Source organism: Myiozetetes cayanensis, unplaced genomic scaffold (assembly GCF_022539395.1).
Source record: "Myiozetetes cayanensis isolate MyiCay16 unplaced genomic scaffold, myiCay2020 scf28, whole genome shotgun sequence".
NCBI lineage: Eukaryota > Metazoa > Chordata > Aves > Passeriformes > Tyrannidae > Myiozetetes > Myiozetetes cayanensis.
The window spans coordinates 6670735-6687310 of record NW_026087499.1 but is presented as its reverse complement, the minus strand read 5'-3'; the positions used below and the strand labels follow the sequence as shown (position 1 = coordinate 6687310).

Genomic DNA, 16576 nt, shown 5'->3' with positions numbered 1-16576 from the left:
ACACGAGCAGGGCTGAGCCCCCCACCCTGCCGGCGATGCCCTCCTGCCCCCCGGGCAGGGGACTGGGGCACAGCTGAGCCCCATGGGGCTGCCCCCCCCGCGGGCACCATGCGCACCATGAGCCCCCTGCCCCTCTCGCTGCTGCTCTGGGACCTCCTGGACCTGGCGCTGGGTGAGTGTCACCTCTCCCCCCACTCCCGCGGGAATTGGAGACCCCCCCATGGCTGCTGGAATAATGGGGTTCCCCCCTGCATCCCAGGAGTCACACGGTGGGGCTGGGAGCTGCGCCCCCCGCCCCGAGGCTCGGGAGGCTCGGGTGAGTGGGCTCCGGAGGGGACGGGGGGGCCAGGCACCCCCTTGGACCCCGGCACCCCTCGAGAGGAGACTGGTCTGGGAGGGGATAATGGGGTGCTAATGGGGCGTACGGTCTGGACCCGTTTTTGGGGCACCCCCCAACAGGGTACTGGTGGGGGAGCCGTTAATGGGGCCCCCGTTATCGGGGTACTGGGTTTAAACCCATCAATAGGGTACCGATGTGGGGCCCGTTAATGGGACACCCCCGGACCGGGTACTGGGTTCAAACCAGGCACAACAAGGTTTTGAACCAGGTTTTGAACCATTAACAGGGCACTGGTGTGGGAGCGTTTCCGGGGGGGCCGTGAAGGGGAGCCGTTCACAGGGCACCTGCTTTGGACCCGCTAATTGGGGGCGGGGGAGACGATGGGGGGATGCTCGTCCATCACCCCCCATCCAGCATCAAGGGGGGCACCCCCGTCCCCCTTCCCTGCTGCTCCGTCCGGGGGGCTCCGGCCGCCGCTCCCAGCCCCGTTCCCCCCATCCCGGGGGTGTCGGGTCTGTGCTCCGGGGACCCCCCAGGAGCTCCAGCGTTTTGGGGGCTCGCAGCACTCAGAGCCAGCCCAGCCCATCCTGCCCCCTGCGCGTACAGGAGGGACCCCCAAACCCGCGCGGGTACCCAGCGGGGAGAAGCAGCCCCCCAGATTCCCCCTGGCCGCGGGGGTTTGCGGCTGGCTGAGCTCCCAGATGAACATCTTGACTCCCCCACCTCGCTCCACGGAGGTTTTAATACGACACCCCCACACCTCATCTCCAAAAACGGGGCTCCCGGGAGGGGAAAATTAACAGGGAAGGAAACTTTCCCCTCCTCACAGCCCGGAGCCTGAGGGGGAGTCGTGCAATTTAATTCCTTGGGTATTTGAAGGCGATTTGCCTGCTGTTTCCCCCTCTCGGTGCCCCCCCAAATCACCCGCTGTGGGGTCTCAGGTGGCTGCTCTTTAACGAGCCCGGCGAGCCCCGGCTGCTCTCGGGAAGCCGAGAGCGCCGGGAGATGGAGGGACGAGCGGAGCCTGCTCCGTAGCTCCTATTTTTTTTTTTTTCCCCTTTCTAATGTACTTTTTCCTCTCCGGAAAGCGCCGTCAGCTGCTGCAGGGCGCGGGGAGGGGGAGCGGCGGCTCTGCGGGGCTGAGCGGGCACAGCTCCACCACACAAAGGAGCTGATTCTTCCCCGGCATCGTGAGCGGCTCCAAAATCACCCCTCGGGGCTCGTGGGGCTGAGGTTACCCAGGGCCCAGCCTGGATCTGGCTGACCCGGGCTTGGGAAGGCACCGAGCATTCCCTGCATCCCTCTTTGCCACCCCCCCATCCCCCCCGGGGGGGTTTCTGTGCTGCCAAAGCTGCGGCTGCCGCTCCAATTCCCCTTCCCGCTTTTCTCCGAGCATCCCGCCGGCATCGCCCAACACCCCCGGCGGCAACAAAACCTCCTCGGGGCGGGGGAGCTTGTGCCAAATCCAGCCCTGTCCCCCTCCTGCCTCTCCTCTCCACCTCCACCGCGGTTTTAAGGTCATGGATAGATAATTTCCAAGGAACGACGCATCCCCCCGGCTTTTCCTCAGCACAAGCTGCCTGTCACTGGCTCGTGCATCATTTTTCCTCCCTCCCTCCTGTTTTTGTCACTGCAAATTGGGCGACTGCTCTTCTGCTGTTGATTTGGGAGAGCGGCTGCGGGTCAGGCTGTGTGCGTGACGTGGATTTTTGGGGGAAAAAAAGAGAGAAAAGTTGTTTTGTGGTGGGTCTGGAGGAGGCTGGGGATCCTGGGGGGTTGTGGGGTCTAAGGTGATGTGGGAGGAGGTGTTGGGAAGCGCTTGGATTTGGACACCCACGAGCTGGGTTTGGGCTCTGGAAACCACACTGGAACTTTGCTGCTTCCCTGTATCCCGAGGATCGGCTGCGTTGAGTATCTTCCACCTCCTTCCCCAGTGGAAAACGTCCCTGCCCACGGCTGGGCTTGGAATGAGACGATCTTTAAGGTCCCCTCCACCCAAACCGTTCTGGGATTCTATCCCTCAGCAGAGAAATGCTCTTCCCAAAAATCCCCGGGCTGAACTCTTGTTTTTCCACCCAACACCTAAAAATCACGGCAAAGCGCCGGCTTTGGGGGTGGGTCCCCCCATCCCGACCCCTCCCTGCGCTCTGGGCAGCAGGAGCCGCGGAGGCTGCTCCCGAAATTGGGTGTGCAGATGGCTTTGCCGTGGCTGACGGAATCCTTGGCTGGAGTTGCCGGCGCTGTGGTGGTGGGGGAGGACGTGCCCGCAGAGGTCCTTCCCCTCCCCATCCCGCGTTTCCCTCATCGGGGATCCAACAGGATCCACACGCGTCGCCCGGGAAGGTTCAGGGGGGCAGATACCCGACACCCCAATCCCTCTGTTCATTTACCATAAGTCTCCAAAGCCCTTTTTTGGGGGGAATTTTGCCTGGTTTTGTTGTCATCTGATTTATGACCCGGCGCTGGTGGGCAGCTGCTCTTCCACTGCTGCATCCAGGAGGAGCACCGGGATCCCTGTGGCGCCACCAGGGATCCACTGGAAGCACTTCCCACCCTGCGAAGCAATCTGTGCCTCCGCGGGAAGCCTTCTGGGGTTTCCATCCATGCTTTCCATCCATCACCTCGTAATGAAAAGCCCTTTCATTAACCCGAGCGAAGCAGCGGCTGGATCCTTCCCGATGTGTTATCCATCCCTCTGGGGAGCATCGCTCCTTGTAATCCAGCTTTCCTCCTTTATAACAAGCTCAGTCTCTCCCCTTGGCCAAAAAAAAAAAAATAAAAAAAAAAGCTGCCGAGGACAAGGCTAAGTGGGTTAAGGAGCCGTCAAGATGAACAAACGAGGACATGCGGAGGAGGAGGAGAGCGGCTGGACCAGGGAGGACGATGGAGCTGATGGAGCCGATGGAACCGTAGCCCCGGGGTCCCTCCTGGCTTTGGAAAAGCCCCATCTGGATTCCTGGCAGGGCTGGAATCAGGGCTGGCTCATTAGGCAAGCGCTCAGCTCGTCCCCTGAAATACGGCCCCCATAAACTGCTCGTCGGGGTTTGTTTTACGGGCGTGTAAAAGCCGAGCCGTGTTTTGCAAACACGGGAGGGAGGAAGGGAGGGAGGACGAGCGGGGTTTGAGCTCAGCGAGGTGTTTCTCTGCTCTTTATCCGAGTGAGTGGCTTTAGCTGCTTATTCCCATCCCCCAGCACCTCCTCCCATGGGAAACAAGGGGAAAATTCAAGTGGAGCTCCTTGTCTGGAGCTGTTTATGGGGAGTCTGGGCTTTGCAGGGACCTGTCCTGGGCTGCTTCCCCAAGCTAAAAAACAAACAAACAAACAAACAACAGCTTGGAAAAAGCACTTTACACTTATGATTTTTATCAGCAAACTCAATTTCTCTCCCCTCTCCATTCCCAGGGACCCCCCTGAGGCTTTTCCTCACAAGGAACCTGGGGTGGTCCCTCTTTGCAACCTGGAAAAGCTCATTTTTCTCTTTTTTTTTTTTTTTTTGGGGGGGGGAATACTGACCTGTGGCTTTCAGCAGGGTGACAGGAACCACCTGCCTGTGTCTCTTCTTTAAAGAAACGAGGGGTTTGGTGGGAGTCGTTTCTGGGGAATGAGGGAAAAGGAGGAGCAGTCTCTGTGCCACGTGGGGCCTGATCCAAAAATCCATCCCAAACTCCCCCCATCTTTCCCCACTAATGCTCTTCCCCATCAAATCTCGCTTTCAGCTTAAGGTCACCTGTTTTTCTAAGCCTCTCCTCCCGTTTCCATGGAAGGGGTGTTTCCACGAAGCCCCTGTGCTGCTCTCTGGGTAAATCCGGGCCGGGCAGCCCCTTCCAGAGCTGCTCCTTGCTGTGCTAATTGCCCTGCCCCAATTAGCCCAATTTTCCTCTTCCCACCAGCTGCGTTTTGGAGCCGTTCAGAGCTGCCAGTTTGAATCCAGAGCTCTGGAAAAGCTTTAACACCAGTGAGGATCTTCCCCTCTCCTCGTGCCTTTCCAGGCTAATAAACATCTTTGGGATATGCAGATATTCCGGGTTTCATTCCTCCCTGGAGAACCTCACATGTTAAACTGTGGCTGGGCCTTCCGTGTTTCCAGAACTCCCCCAGGTGTCAGAGCTCAGTTGGGGGATATTTACCCCCCAAATTCCCTTGGGATTATCAGCATCCCCCCCAAACCAAGGCCAGGGATGCTGTAGGGTTTGGCTTGGGGCTGTTGGTCCCTGTTGGTGTGGGATAAGGATCCTGGATGTGCTCCCAAAGCCCTGAGCTGAGGAGTCCCTGCTCTCTGTGGGTGTTCTACATCACATGCCAGTGCAATGTGCTGGGGCATGGAATGGTTTGGGTGGGAAGGGACCTTAAAGTCCATCTTGTTCCACCCCTGCCATGGGCAGGGACACCTTCCACCAGCCCAGGTTGCTCCAAGCCCTGTCCAGCCTGGCCTTGGACACTGCCAGGGCTGGGGCAGCCACAGCTTCTCTGGGCACCCTGTGCCAGGGCCTCCCCCCCCTCACAGGGGATAATTTCTCCCAGTATCCAACCTAAATTTCGCCTCTGTCAGTCTGAAGCCATTCCCCCTTGTCCTGTCACTCCAGGCCCTTGTAAAAAGTCTCTCTCCACCTTTCCTGTTGGCTCCTTCAGATACTGGGAGGCCACAATTAGGTCTCCCTGGAGCTTCTCTTCTCCATGTGAACAATCCCAGCTCTCCCAGCCTTTCCCCCTCTCAGAGCTGCTCCATCCTCTGATCTCTTGGTGCCTCCTCTGGACTCTCTCCAGCAGCTCCAGGTCCTCCCTGTGCTGTTCCCAGGGCTGGAGGCAGCTCTGCAGGGGGGTCCCACCCCAGGGGGCAGAGGGGCAGAACCCCCCCTGCCCTGCTGCCCATGCTGGGGGAGCAGCCCAGGGCACATCCGTGGCATGTCCAGCCTCTCCCCATCCAGCACCCCCAAGTCCTTCTCCCAGGGCTGCTCCTTGGTCTCTCCATCCCCTGGACTGATCCTGGGGGTTGCCCTGACCCAGCGTGAGCTTTGAGATCTGCCGATGGAACGCTCTCTGTGCTGGTGGGATAAGAGCGGGTTTTGTTGAATCCAGACGTGCTAATGGCTTGGGAATTAGGCTGAGATGGAGCCAAGGATCTTGCTAAGGCTCCCGCAGCACTTGCAGAGAGGCGAGGATGGAGCTGAAACCTCCTCTTGGATGGCCAGGACCTGCCTGGGACCAGGAAAAGGGGGATGAAACAACACCCCTTGGCACTCACCGGGGACGGGATTTCCCCACCTTTTAAGAGAAAACCTTGATTTCAATGACTCCGAGTCACCAGCAAAGAGGAAAAGCAAGGGAAGGAGCCCCCAAATCCTTGGGTTTGGGAGGCAGGAGGTGCAGTGTTGCCTTGCAAACTTCCAGGCTGGTAAATCGGAGCGAGCCGGGAGGATGCAGCTGATGTGGCTGGTTTTGTTCCCTTGCCAAGCTGCTCTCTTTGCCCTTTTGTTTGCTTTCTGCGAGGCACTTGCAGTTCTGATGGGCCTGTTTTTAACTAATGACTGGCGCTCACATTATCTCTGCCGGCATTATCTCCTTCCCACTTTTCCCCTCTTTTTCCTAAAATAAACCGTCAATCACGGGCTTGTTTTCAACGCTTTGGGGACTGGATTCACCGTGAATGCCAAGGGCGGGCGGCTTCCAAAGCGCGGGGATAATAACCCACCGCTGCGCTTCCTCTGAGGAGTTATTATCGCATCACATGAGGTGTCGCTTGGAGCAGGGAAGGTGCTCGTGCTGCTCGTTTGCCGTCCCAGCTGGCTGAGAAACAGGAGTCACCTCCAAAGAGGTTTGGGAAACCTCCGGAAAACCCACATTTCCCAGTGGAGGGAAATGAAAACGGGGTCTGTGAGGTGGACACGGCACCACCAAACCCTCCCGGCCTCCAGACCACACGTGTCGTCTCTCCTGGTTCTCCATCTGCAAAAACCTCCTTGGCTGGAAGATGGGACGTCCTGGAGGCGTTGTAGGAGCAGGGAGGGCAGGGATTTCATTTGCCTCTGAATGATTTCCCATTTACATAATTCCTTCAACAACACATTTGGGAGGGGAGGGCGAAGGGGATTAACGGCCCCACTCCACCTCCCTGTGCCTGGAGATAAATCCAGGGGCTGCATCCTACGGGAGCAGGACAGGAGAACAGGAGCTGGAGGTGCCTCTGTTGGGATGCATCTCATGTGTTCAGACCCCTCTGTTTGTTTTCCAAGGGGTCTGCGAGGGCAGGGCTGGGCTTGAGCCGTGTGGAGGGAGTTTGGATTCGGGGTGATGGGGGTCTTTGGATTTGCTCCTGGGCAGACTCCCACCCATGGAAATACTTTTTCTGGGATGGGTTTCACGGACAACCCCGGATTCCCTGGTGGGGAATGGTGCTCGTGTGGGTTGGGCACCCACCTGGTCCCCGAGGTGGGTTTTGTTCTTGGTGCTGGAAACATGAAAAGAGGAAGATGATGAGAAGGGCGTTTTGAGCTGGTGACTGTCACTGTCACAGGTGCCAAGGGGTGGCTGTGGGAGCCACTGGTTCCTCCCTGGGGGGCTGAGATGGACCAGGACAGCAGGAGGGGGGAGAGAAAGGCTCCAGCTCAGCAGGTATCACCAAACCCATCAGGATCCCCCAGTTTTGAGGGGGGAATGTGGGGGAGCTGAGATCCCTGAGCCCTGAAGAGTGGCCTGTAGACATGAGCACCTTCATCACAGCTTGGCTGGTGGCTGCACCAAAAAAACCCATCATGGTTGCTTGGAAAGGGTCTGGAAGTGGATTTTTGATGGCCAAGGGATTTAGAATTCCATCCCATCCCATCCCAATCCCTGTTTGCAGCACCGAGAGCATCCCAAGGGCCGGTGTTTGAACTTGGCTGATTTTCTTGCTCTTCTCCTAAAAATAAAACCTGGCAGGTTGGATTGCAGAAGGATGTGGTGACTCAGAGCAGGGTGGGAGGATCTGAGCAACTTCACCTTGCCCAGCACCCCAAAATACAGACGAGGAGCTGCTGGGGAGCAGGATTTTCCATGTGGGGTTGTCCACGTGGGATAACAGGTGACCTGCTGATGGATAAGCCCCGTGCAGTGGGTAGATGCTGCTCCAGGAAGGATTCAAAAGGTGTGTCACCACCAGAAACAAGGCTGGTTTGGCTTCCAGACAGACCATCATGTCTGGAAAGAACCTCCAGCGCTTCGTCTGCACTTGGAGCCGTTCCCCCTTGGAAGTTGATAACGAGATGTTTTCCGTAAGCGCCGGCTCTGGTGGCTCGCTTGGAGCTGCATTTGTGCCTTGTCGCATTATTCTTTTTTTCCCTGAGGAAGCCCTTGGTGAGCAGTTGAGGGAGCCGCGTGGAGATGGTCGGGATTCCTCCTGACGGAGGGAATTCACGCCGCTGTAATTAAGGCGGCGGGAGCCGAGCGCTGCTCGAGGAAGCGCAGGCGGAGCCGCTTCCCGAATTAAACCCTTCTGTTCCTAGAAGTGTGGCTCCTCTTAATTTTTTTTTTTTTTTTTTTTTTTTTTTTTTTAGAGCAAGAAAACATATCCGGGCGGCTTCGCGGTGGGAAATGGTTGGGAGAGGGCCGGATTTGGGCTCCGGGACGCTCGAGACGCTCCGGTTTGTTTGCACGGCCCACTCTCCTCCGTTTCCTGAGCTGCTCCGAGCAACCCGCCGGGAGAAAACAGCCCGAGCCTTCCAATTGGAAAGGGCTTATTCAAACAATGTTATCTCTCCGGCGGAGGGAGGGAGCGCATATTGAAGGGTTATATTTAGTGCCGGGTGTAGGACAAAAGCAGATGCTGCGAGATTTTTTTTTAACGCCGGGAATGTTAATCACTTCAGCCACATCTCCTCGGAGATGACTGTGTGTGTGTGTGTATATATTTATATATCTGTATTTATACAGATGCAACGTGCACGTGCTCAGCCCCCGCGTGCTCGCTGAGGAGGAGGAGGATGGGAGGTGATGAGCCCTCCCCGATTTGCTGTGTGTGACGTTTTTCCCCCTGCTGGAAAGCCCATCCTGGCGGGACAGAGCCACGCGGTTCTCCGGGGTGAAACACGCGGCGGGAGGGACGGGTTGAGCTGTCCTGAGCTCCCCCTCCCCTTCTCCGCCGTTCAGCCCCCCGAAATGGGGCGGGGGGTGGGAAGGGAGAGCACTGCCAGGCTTGCAAATGAGCTGTTTAACAAGCCCGGCAGTGCTCTCACCCCCCGGCGAGCGGCGAGGAAAACCTACCGCATTTCCCAGCCTCTCTTGCCCACCCTCGCGGGAGCACTGAATTAAAGGAAATATTTTATGATCCTATGCTTCGTTATGTTTTATTAAAAGCAGAGCATCGGCCTCCCCTGCCACGCTCCGCAGATCAGAGGCTCTGCTGGGTTTTTTTTCCCCCTCCCTTCCAAGCTGTTATTCCCGAAGCATCCGACTCCTTGGCTCGGCTGGAGAAGCGGTCCAGGGTCTCCTGGTGGAGGAGGAAAACACAGGCAGTGGGGTGAAAAATGTGGACATTTGGGTTTGTCTGAGGATGTTCTGTACCCAGACTGGCCTGGGGATGGGAGGTCACGCAGCAGAAATGGATGCAGGAATAGGGATGGGTGCAGGACAGTGGAGTCCTGGGAGGATGACGCCCCATGGAGATGTTTGAGTAGTGCAAAGGTGCTCAGAAAAGCCTCCCCACTGGTTTTCAGCTTTGCTCCATCTCCGGGCAATGAAGCCCGGGGTGGGAGAACCTCTGGGATGTCGTTCTGGGAGAAAAAGATCCCCCTCCAACCCCCCGAGAGCCCCTTTCAGGAATAAATAACGGGCAGGGCTGGACTTGGCTCCAGCAGCCTTTGAGATCAGCAGCAAAAAGCCAACCGTGGCTAACTGGGCAGGTCTGGGAGCTGGGTTGGGAGATGGGAAAGGTGTTAATTAGCAGTTATTTCTCAATGGTGTGGAGGTGGAGGGGATTAAGGGAACAGCCACGTGCATCCTCTCCACGGGAGCGGAGCAGGAACGGGAAATCAGGGTTAGGCATCGGGGCTGGGAGAGGGAGATATGTTTTAATCTTATTAGTGGAGCAGCATTACTGGGAGAGCAGAGGGATTATCAATCACAGAGTGTAAATCGGGGGAAGAGGGGAGATTCCAATTAGCAATCCTGCTTTGTCCAGGGAGGAGGGAAGCTGAGTCAGGAGCAGTTCTTGAGGGATGGGGTGCAAAGGCTGTGCCAGGAGACAGGAGCAGTTGGGATGCAGAAGATGGGAGAGTTTGGGATGCAGAAGATGGGACAGTTTGGGATGCAGAAGGTGGGAGAGTTTGGGATGCAGCCATCCCTCACCTCGGCCAGAGCAGTGCCCGGGAGAGGCATCACTGGGCCAGTGCTGGAGCCCAGAGCTGGGAATCCCAGTGGGATGTGTCTGCTGGAATGGAGGGTGTGCAGGTGTTTGTCCCTCCATCCCTCCTTTCATTCCTCCATCCTTTTCCCCACTTGTGCCTCAGTTTCTCCCTTCATCCCATTCTCCCTCCTCCTATCCCTCCCTCCCCTATCCTTCTGTTGCTCTCTCCCCATCCCTCCCTCTATGCCTTCCTCCACCCCTCTCTTCCTTTATCCCTCCATCCCTCCCTTCATCCTTCCATCCCTCCCATCCTTCCCTTCATTCCTCCCTCCTTCTCTCCACCCATCCTTGTGTTGCTCCATCACTCTCCCTCGTCCCTCCCTCCATTCCTCCCTCCATCACCCCATTCATCCTTCCACCCCTTCCTTCCTCCAACCCTCCATCCCATCCTTCATCCTTCCATCCCTTCCATCCCTCCATCCTTCCCCCCACCCATTCTTCTGTTGTTCCCTCCCTCCCTTCCTCACCCTTTCCTTCCTCTGCCCCTCCCTCCCTCCCCTACCCCACATAATCCCAGTAGAAGACACCACAGATGCCTCTGGAATTCCCCTCGTGGGAGCACAGAGGGTTGCAGGGATGTAGGGAAGGAGCAGGGGGGCTTTGCCTGCTATGACAGGGTTGCTCTGGCTTTCCCAGGCTCCCCCGAGGCCGTTTTGGGGGTAAAAAGCTGCACATCCCACTCGAAATCACAAAAACAAAGCGGATTTTGTAACCCTTGGGAGTCCTGTCCAGCACCAGGTTTTATTTCCCCCCTTCCTCTGCCCGAGGTTGTGCCTCTGGAGAAGCAGTTCAGAAGGAAAAGGGGGAAAAAAAATACCCAAAATATTAATAATAATGATTCTCTTTGCAGTTGCACGGGGTGGGGATCGATGGTGTGGGCAGAGCTCGCTCACAGCAGACAGGAAGGGGGGGATCGATGGCTGCCTCATTTGTCACCAATCAAAAATATGGGATAATTGGATTTCCCGCAAATAGAGAAATAAAGAAGCAAATTCCTCACCTGGGGTGCTGTCACAGCTTCTGCTGGGCCACCTGGGCACAGCCAGGCCTTCCAGGTGAGCGCGGGACTCAACCCCCAGGGAAACCCACCAGTGGCATCTAAACCTGAATCCTCCCAAATTCCCTGAAATTCATTATTTTCTCCCTTCTCCCCATTCCAGGCTGGTGTATCTCCCACAGATGTGCAAGAAGAGGAGGTTTAGGGAGGACTGTGGGGTTTCAGGTGGGACAATTCAGAACTGGGGTTGGTTTTGGAGTGGTAGCTCCTCCAATAACCCTTTGCTGACGCTCCAGGATGGGAATTTTGTGGGATGTCAGATGGGTGGTAAAAGGCCTTGCTCCTTGCAGGTGGGGAAACTGAGGCACAGAGCTCCACAAGACATGGAATCATGAAATGGTTGGAGCTGGGAGGGACCTCAAAGCCTGCCCAGTGCCACCCCTGCCGTGGGCAGGGACACCTTCCACTGTCCCAGGTCACTCCAAGCTCCGTCCAACCTGGCCTTGGACACTCCCAGGGATGGGGAGCAGTTCCCTGCTGCTTTCAGCTCTGCTAATTAGCCCTGGCTGTGATTAGGCTCCAGCCCAGCTTAACTCCATGAGCTCTGGCTTCAAATAATTGGCTGCTGGTGTCACAATCCTCATCCCGACGGAGGGAAAACAGCGGCAAAACCATCGGTTGCTTCCAGCAGGTCCCTCCTAAGTTCACCCAAGAAGTGCTTTAAGCTCTGCCAGGGGTTTGGAATCTTTTTTCCCCAAGTTTCCACACCTGTATCCAATCCATCAGCTTTGCTTTAGGGCTCTAACAAACCATGCCGGGTACAATGATTTGCTTTTTCACTCCCAAACGGCACCTCCGGGATGGATTTTGCTTGGCTTTGCCTTTGGCTCTGCCTGGAGACAAGATCCTTGATCCCAGGTGAGGTTTTCCATAATCCCCCGTGCTCAGGGGCAGCCTCCAGATGTTGCATCTTCCTAATATCAACACGGGGAGGATCCACACCAGCAGGATCCACCTCTTCTCTGGCAGCATGGAAAGCTGAGCCTGCTGATGGAAAAAGGGGTCTGGGAATTTGCTGGTGTGGGGAAGAAGTCGAATGAATCTGGGGGCTGGTGATCACTCCTGCTCTGCAAAAAGGGGGATTGTAAGAAAATTCCTATCCTGGTGAGTGAGCTTGGGATCTGTTGGAGAAGGACAAGAAGCCATGGAAATAAATATGTGCAATGGCTGTGCTTGGAGAGTGATCCAGGTTAGGAGAGTGATCCAGGTTAGGAGAGCTGGTACAGCCATAACAGGGCAAAAGAGGAAAAAACTGGCATTTTTGGAACAGTTCTCAAGGTTAATTGGGATCTGCAAAGAGGCAGAAAAAGGAGAAGGGAATTCTCAGCAGGGGTGGCACATGGGAGGGATTTAACACTCTGCAGGTGAGACTGGGGGGTGGCAGCGTTTTTGGGTGGAAAACCTTAAGGAAAATCCAACTGATGTGGAGGAAAGCCACAGGGGAGCAAGAAATCCTACAGGAACTGGGTCTGCTTGGTTGGAAAAGGGGAAGTCTGGGATGAGAGGAGAGGGATGTGTTGGCAGAGCTGGTGCACGGGCGTGGGTGGCACCTCCCGCCTCCTGTGCCTCACTTGGCCCAAATCTGTTGGCTTTAGGTCGTGGAATGGGACTAAAATCGGGGTGCAACTGTTTGAGAGGCCTCTGCCCTGAACGGCTGGCGAGGGGCGGTTCCACTGGCAGCCCGCGCCGCGGGCAATCAGCCCTCATTTGCATATATGCAGAGATGCAAATGAAGAGCACGATCTCCCTTTAGAATCGGAGCCGCCGCCGCCGCCCCCGAGTCATTCCCTCCTCCCGGGCTCTGGTTTGGCCCCAGCAGCTGCTCTCCCAGCTGGGGAGAGGCCAAGAGGTGCCAGCAAAGCCTTTGCTCCAAAATCAGCGGTGCCACGAGGTTTTTGAGGGAGTTTGGCTGTGCTGGACTCGCCTCCCACCTCTCCGGGGAGGAGACATCACTCAGGGCTCTGCCAGCGCCAAAACCGATCAGGCTCCAGCAGAAATGTTGGCAAATGCCTTAAATAACCTGGAAGTGGGGTTAAACAAACGAGACAAATGAGCAACACAGCGATGACAAACATCCCCCTCTTCCCGAAACCCAGACTCGGTGACCCAGCCCTGGCGGCAGCCACCAATTTTCGCAGCTGTAAAGCCCAGTCAGGTGCTCTGGCAGCGTGTTAAACATCATATTTTAATGGCACCATCAGGAGGGTGAAGATGTGGGAATAAAATATTACCTCCCACCCCGACAGCATCGTTAGAAGATGGAGTTGCACATCTTAAAGCTGAGCTGGGGGGAGGGAAATTATAAATAAAACTTTACTGCGCTCCAGTAAATGCTGCTAAACATCCTGCAGGACGGCGGCAGATAAATAGTGCAGCTCTAATTTATGGCTGTGGCTTCCCAGCCTGTGCAGGGGGGGTCTGGTGGCAGCTAATAAAATTCAATATATCACCCAGACTTATCAATGCAGCGAGCGCAGCCCTGCTGATAATCGGGGTGGGGTGGGGAGATCCATCTTCCTGCTGCTCTTTTAGGGGCCTGATTTAAGGAGTTGGGGGTTGGGGGGGGTGGTGGTTCCCAAGTGGCTGTTGGTCCTGGTTGGGTCTCTGGTCCTTCTTCACGTGTTTTCACTGAGATAAATCACATTCTAGGGGTCAGTCTTCAGCCTTGGGAGGGTTTGAAATATTACCCACTCGCTCTTTTGCTGGGTTGATTTAATGAATTTTGGGATTGGGTGGGTGTTTCCCGAGTGACTTCCGTTCCTGGTTGGCTCTCTGGTCCTTCTTCATGTGTTTTCACTGAGATAAATCCCATTTTAGGGGGTTGAATGTTACCCAGATGGAAGCTATTTTCCCATCCATCTCAGCAAGACACCTCTGAGATCCTCCTGCTCCCAGGTGTCCAGTGGCTGGTGCTTCCCTCCAGATCTCCTTTCTCTTGCACTCACCCCCCAAACCATCACTCCCCCCACGTCTCTCGTTTTGTTGTCGCTGGGTTTGGGTTCCCAGCAGCTCTCAGGGCGGGCAGGATGTGACCTTTGGCTTCCCCATGTCAGGATTTACAGCCCCAACGTGGCATCTCCGAATTACTCTCAGGGAACTTTGAAAAAAAAAAAAAAAAGGGAAAACTCCTCTGTTTTTTCTCTGGAAAGTGGAGAAGGAAAGGTGGAAATGTGGGAAGGAACAGATGGAGCAGAGGCAGGAGATGGGTGCTGGAGAGAGGGGAGGACACTGCAGCATCCCGAGGCTCCCACTGATCTCTGGGGGGACCAGGGACAGCCCCCAGGGAATGGCTGGAGCTGTGTCAGGGCAGGCTCAGGGTGGATCTCAGGGAAAGGTTCTTCCCCCAGAGGGTGGTTGGCACTGAACAGGCTCCCCAGGGCAGTGGGCACAGCCCCAAGGCTGCCAGAGCTCCAGGAGGGTTGGGATGATCCTCAGGCACAGGGGATGACTCTGGGAATGATCCCGTGCAGGGCTGAGGGTTGGACTTGATGATCCTTGTGGGTGCCTTCCAGCTCAGCACATTCTGGGATTCTGTGACCCAAATCCATTGTATTTACACACCCAAAGTGGCCCAAACTGTTCCTTTCTGTGTCTGAGGGCACTTCTCATGCCAAGGTTGTGCTGATGAGGATGAAAACCCCACTGAGGCAAAGCATTTGAATGTGGTTTAGCCCAGCATGACCCATTTTGAGCTCTCTCTTCATTTCTCTGCCCTGTTTCTCTCCTCTCGGTGCTGGTAAAAGCCAATCTCGGCCCTGGAGGACATAAAAATGACTGTGGTGCTCATAATGAGGAGAAAACTCATCTAAAAATTGATTTTTTCCTTAAGATCTGTGGACACAACCCTTTGGGAGGCCCTGCTGTGAGTGCTGGGTGTTGAGGATGTTCTCTGTGCACACAAGTGACGTCGGGTTCCTCAGCACCACACCCAGCTGGGTGCCACTTCTTTCCCTTTTTGAATGGGATATTTGTCCTGGGAGAAATTTAGGATTCAAGGGGAAAAGGAGAGCATGGACTGCGTTCCAAAGCCCCATCTCAAGTGGGTTTGGGCAGCAGCTCTGGGAGCTGGGAGTGGTTTTCTGTGTTACACATTATAAAAGTCACAGAGTCACAGGACGGTTTGGAAGGGACGTTAAAGACCATCCCATTGCACCTCCTGCCGTGGGCAGGGACACCTTCCACGGGACCAGGCTCAGAACCACAGCCTTGGGCACTCCCAGGGACGGGGCAGCCTCAGCTTCCCTGGGAAGAAAACCCCGACTTTGGATGGGGATCAAATCTTGACCAGTAACAGTTTTTGACAGATCTGGATGGGGAGATGTGACCTCGCACCCCCGGGGGCCTGGCTGTCCCCAGCAGCCCTAATGGAGTGGTTTGCTCAGTTAATCGTCATTTAAGAGGGGTGAAAGGCCGGCCCGGCCCCGCTCGATCGATGGATTGATCCAGGGTATTGATTTACATTACAAAGAGCTAACGAGACATGAGGTACATCCACAGGATCTGGCAGGTTCAGGGCCTCTGTTGCGTCCAATTAGGTGGAGAAGAAACAGCCAAAGCGGGTCCTCCAGCCCCTCCCTGTACATCCCCCACGTCCTCTCCCTGGCTCTGCCCTCCCTGAGGATTTAGGGGCTGGTTCGGTCCAGCAGCTCCCCCACAAAGGATGATTAGAGATCCAGCTGCAAATTGTTTCCTCCCACTTATGCAAATGAATGAGGTAAGAGGCATCTAATTAAATGTTTGTACTTTAATACGCCGCGGTGTGAAGGAAGATGAATTTTAATTACGGGCTCTTAATTGTTTGGTCGGCCTGTTAATATCCTATTTACACAGTATTAATACAATTTGCTCTCTGCCAGCAGGGCTCTTCCTCACGGGGTGGGGATGACGAATTTCATGGGTTTACTTTATGAAATAAACCCATTTTGCAAAAGCCAACGCAGTTTTTGGGAGGGCAGTGGCGAGTTTGGCGATGTTCAGCCCTGCTGAAGCTCAGCTTCTGGGGTATTTTTTGAAGAAAAGCTCAATACTCAAGGAAAACTCAAGCAGTTCATGGATTTAGAAACTCAAATAGGATCCTCCAACCCCTTTTTTCCCCTTTCCAAAAGGGCCATCTCCTTTGGAAGCACGATGCCGAGCCCATGTGTCACATCCCATTCCACTTCTGTTGTCACACCTGTGTGAAAACACTTATCCCTCTGTTTAAATAAGAAATAACCTCCCCAGAACAGCAGCTCTCGAGGAGGAGAAGCTCAAGATTCAGCAAAATTTGGCCACTCTGGACTGGGGCCAGACGCGAATCCTTCACCGGCTCTCGTCTCTTGGAGCCCTCCTGGGTTAACAAGGACAGGCAGCAACGGATTATAATTGTAAATGGTCCTGGAATGTCATAAATAAAGCATCAGCCGAGCTGGGGAGGGAGAGGGAAGGTATTTGCTGCGCTCCCAGGAACGGGAGCAACTGCTGGTGTTTAATCTTTAATGAACAAGATGTTGCAAAGTGCTGCGAGTCAAAGCGTGTTTGGTTAATGCTGCCCAGCCCCGGCGCGGGGTGGGGGGGTGACATCCCTGCCCCCGGGGCTGCGGCATCTCCCTGAACTTTCCGTGCCACCGATCACCCCCCGTGCCAGCCCTCACCTTCCTCCGCTCGGGGACGTGGAGCAGGATCGCTCCCCGCTTTTTGCGGGTGTTTCCTGCCCTTTACATCCCAGCCGGCTCTTCTGCAAGTGGCGAAACGTCTCCTTCTCTCCCGAAGTCCTGGGAAGGGATGGAAATCAGCCCTGTGCTGATTAAGGGATCCCGGTGC

The 16576-nt window shown here is 55.6% G+C and overlaps 1 protein-coding gene across 1 annotated transcript in view; it reads left to right on the top strand.

Annotated features, from left to right (window-relative positions):
* The first annotated feature begins 14 nt into the window (after positions 1–14).
* Positions 15–16576, top strand: part of IGSF21 (immunoglobin superfamily member 21) — a 38461-nt gene continuing 21899 nt past the window's right edge. Inside the window, exon 1 of the mRNA XM_050322340.1 lies at positions 15–172. Coding sequence (XP_050178297.1) covers positions 109–172 — 64 coding nt within the window. The 5' untranslated portion in view covers positions 15–108. The remainder of the gene's footprint in view (positions 173–16576) is intronic.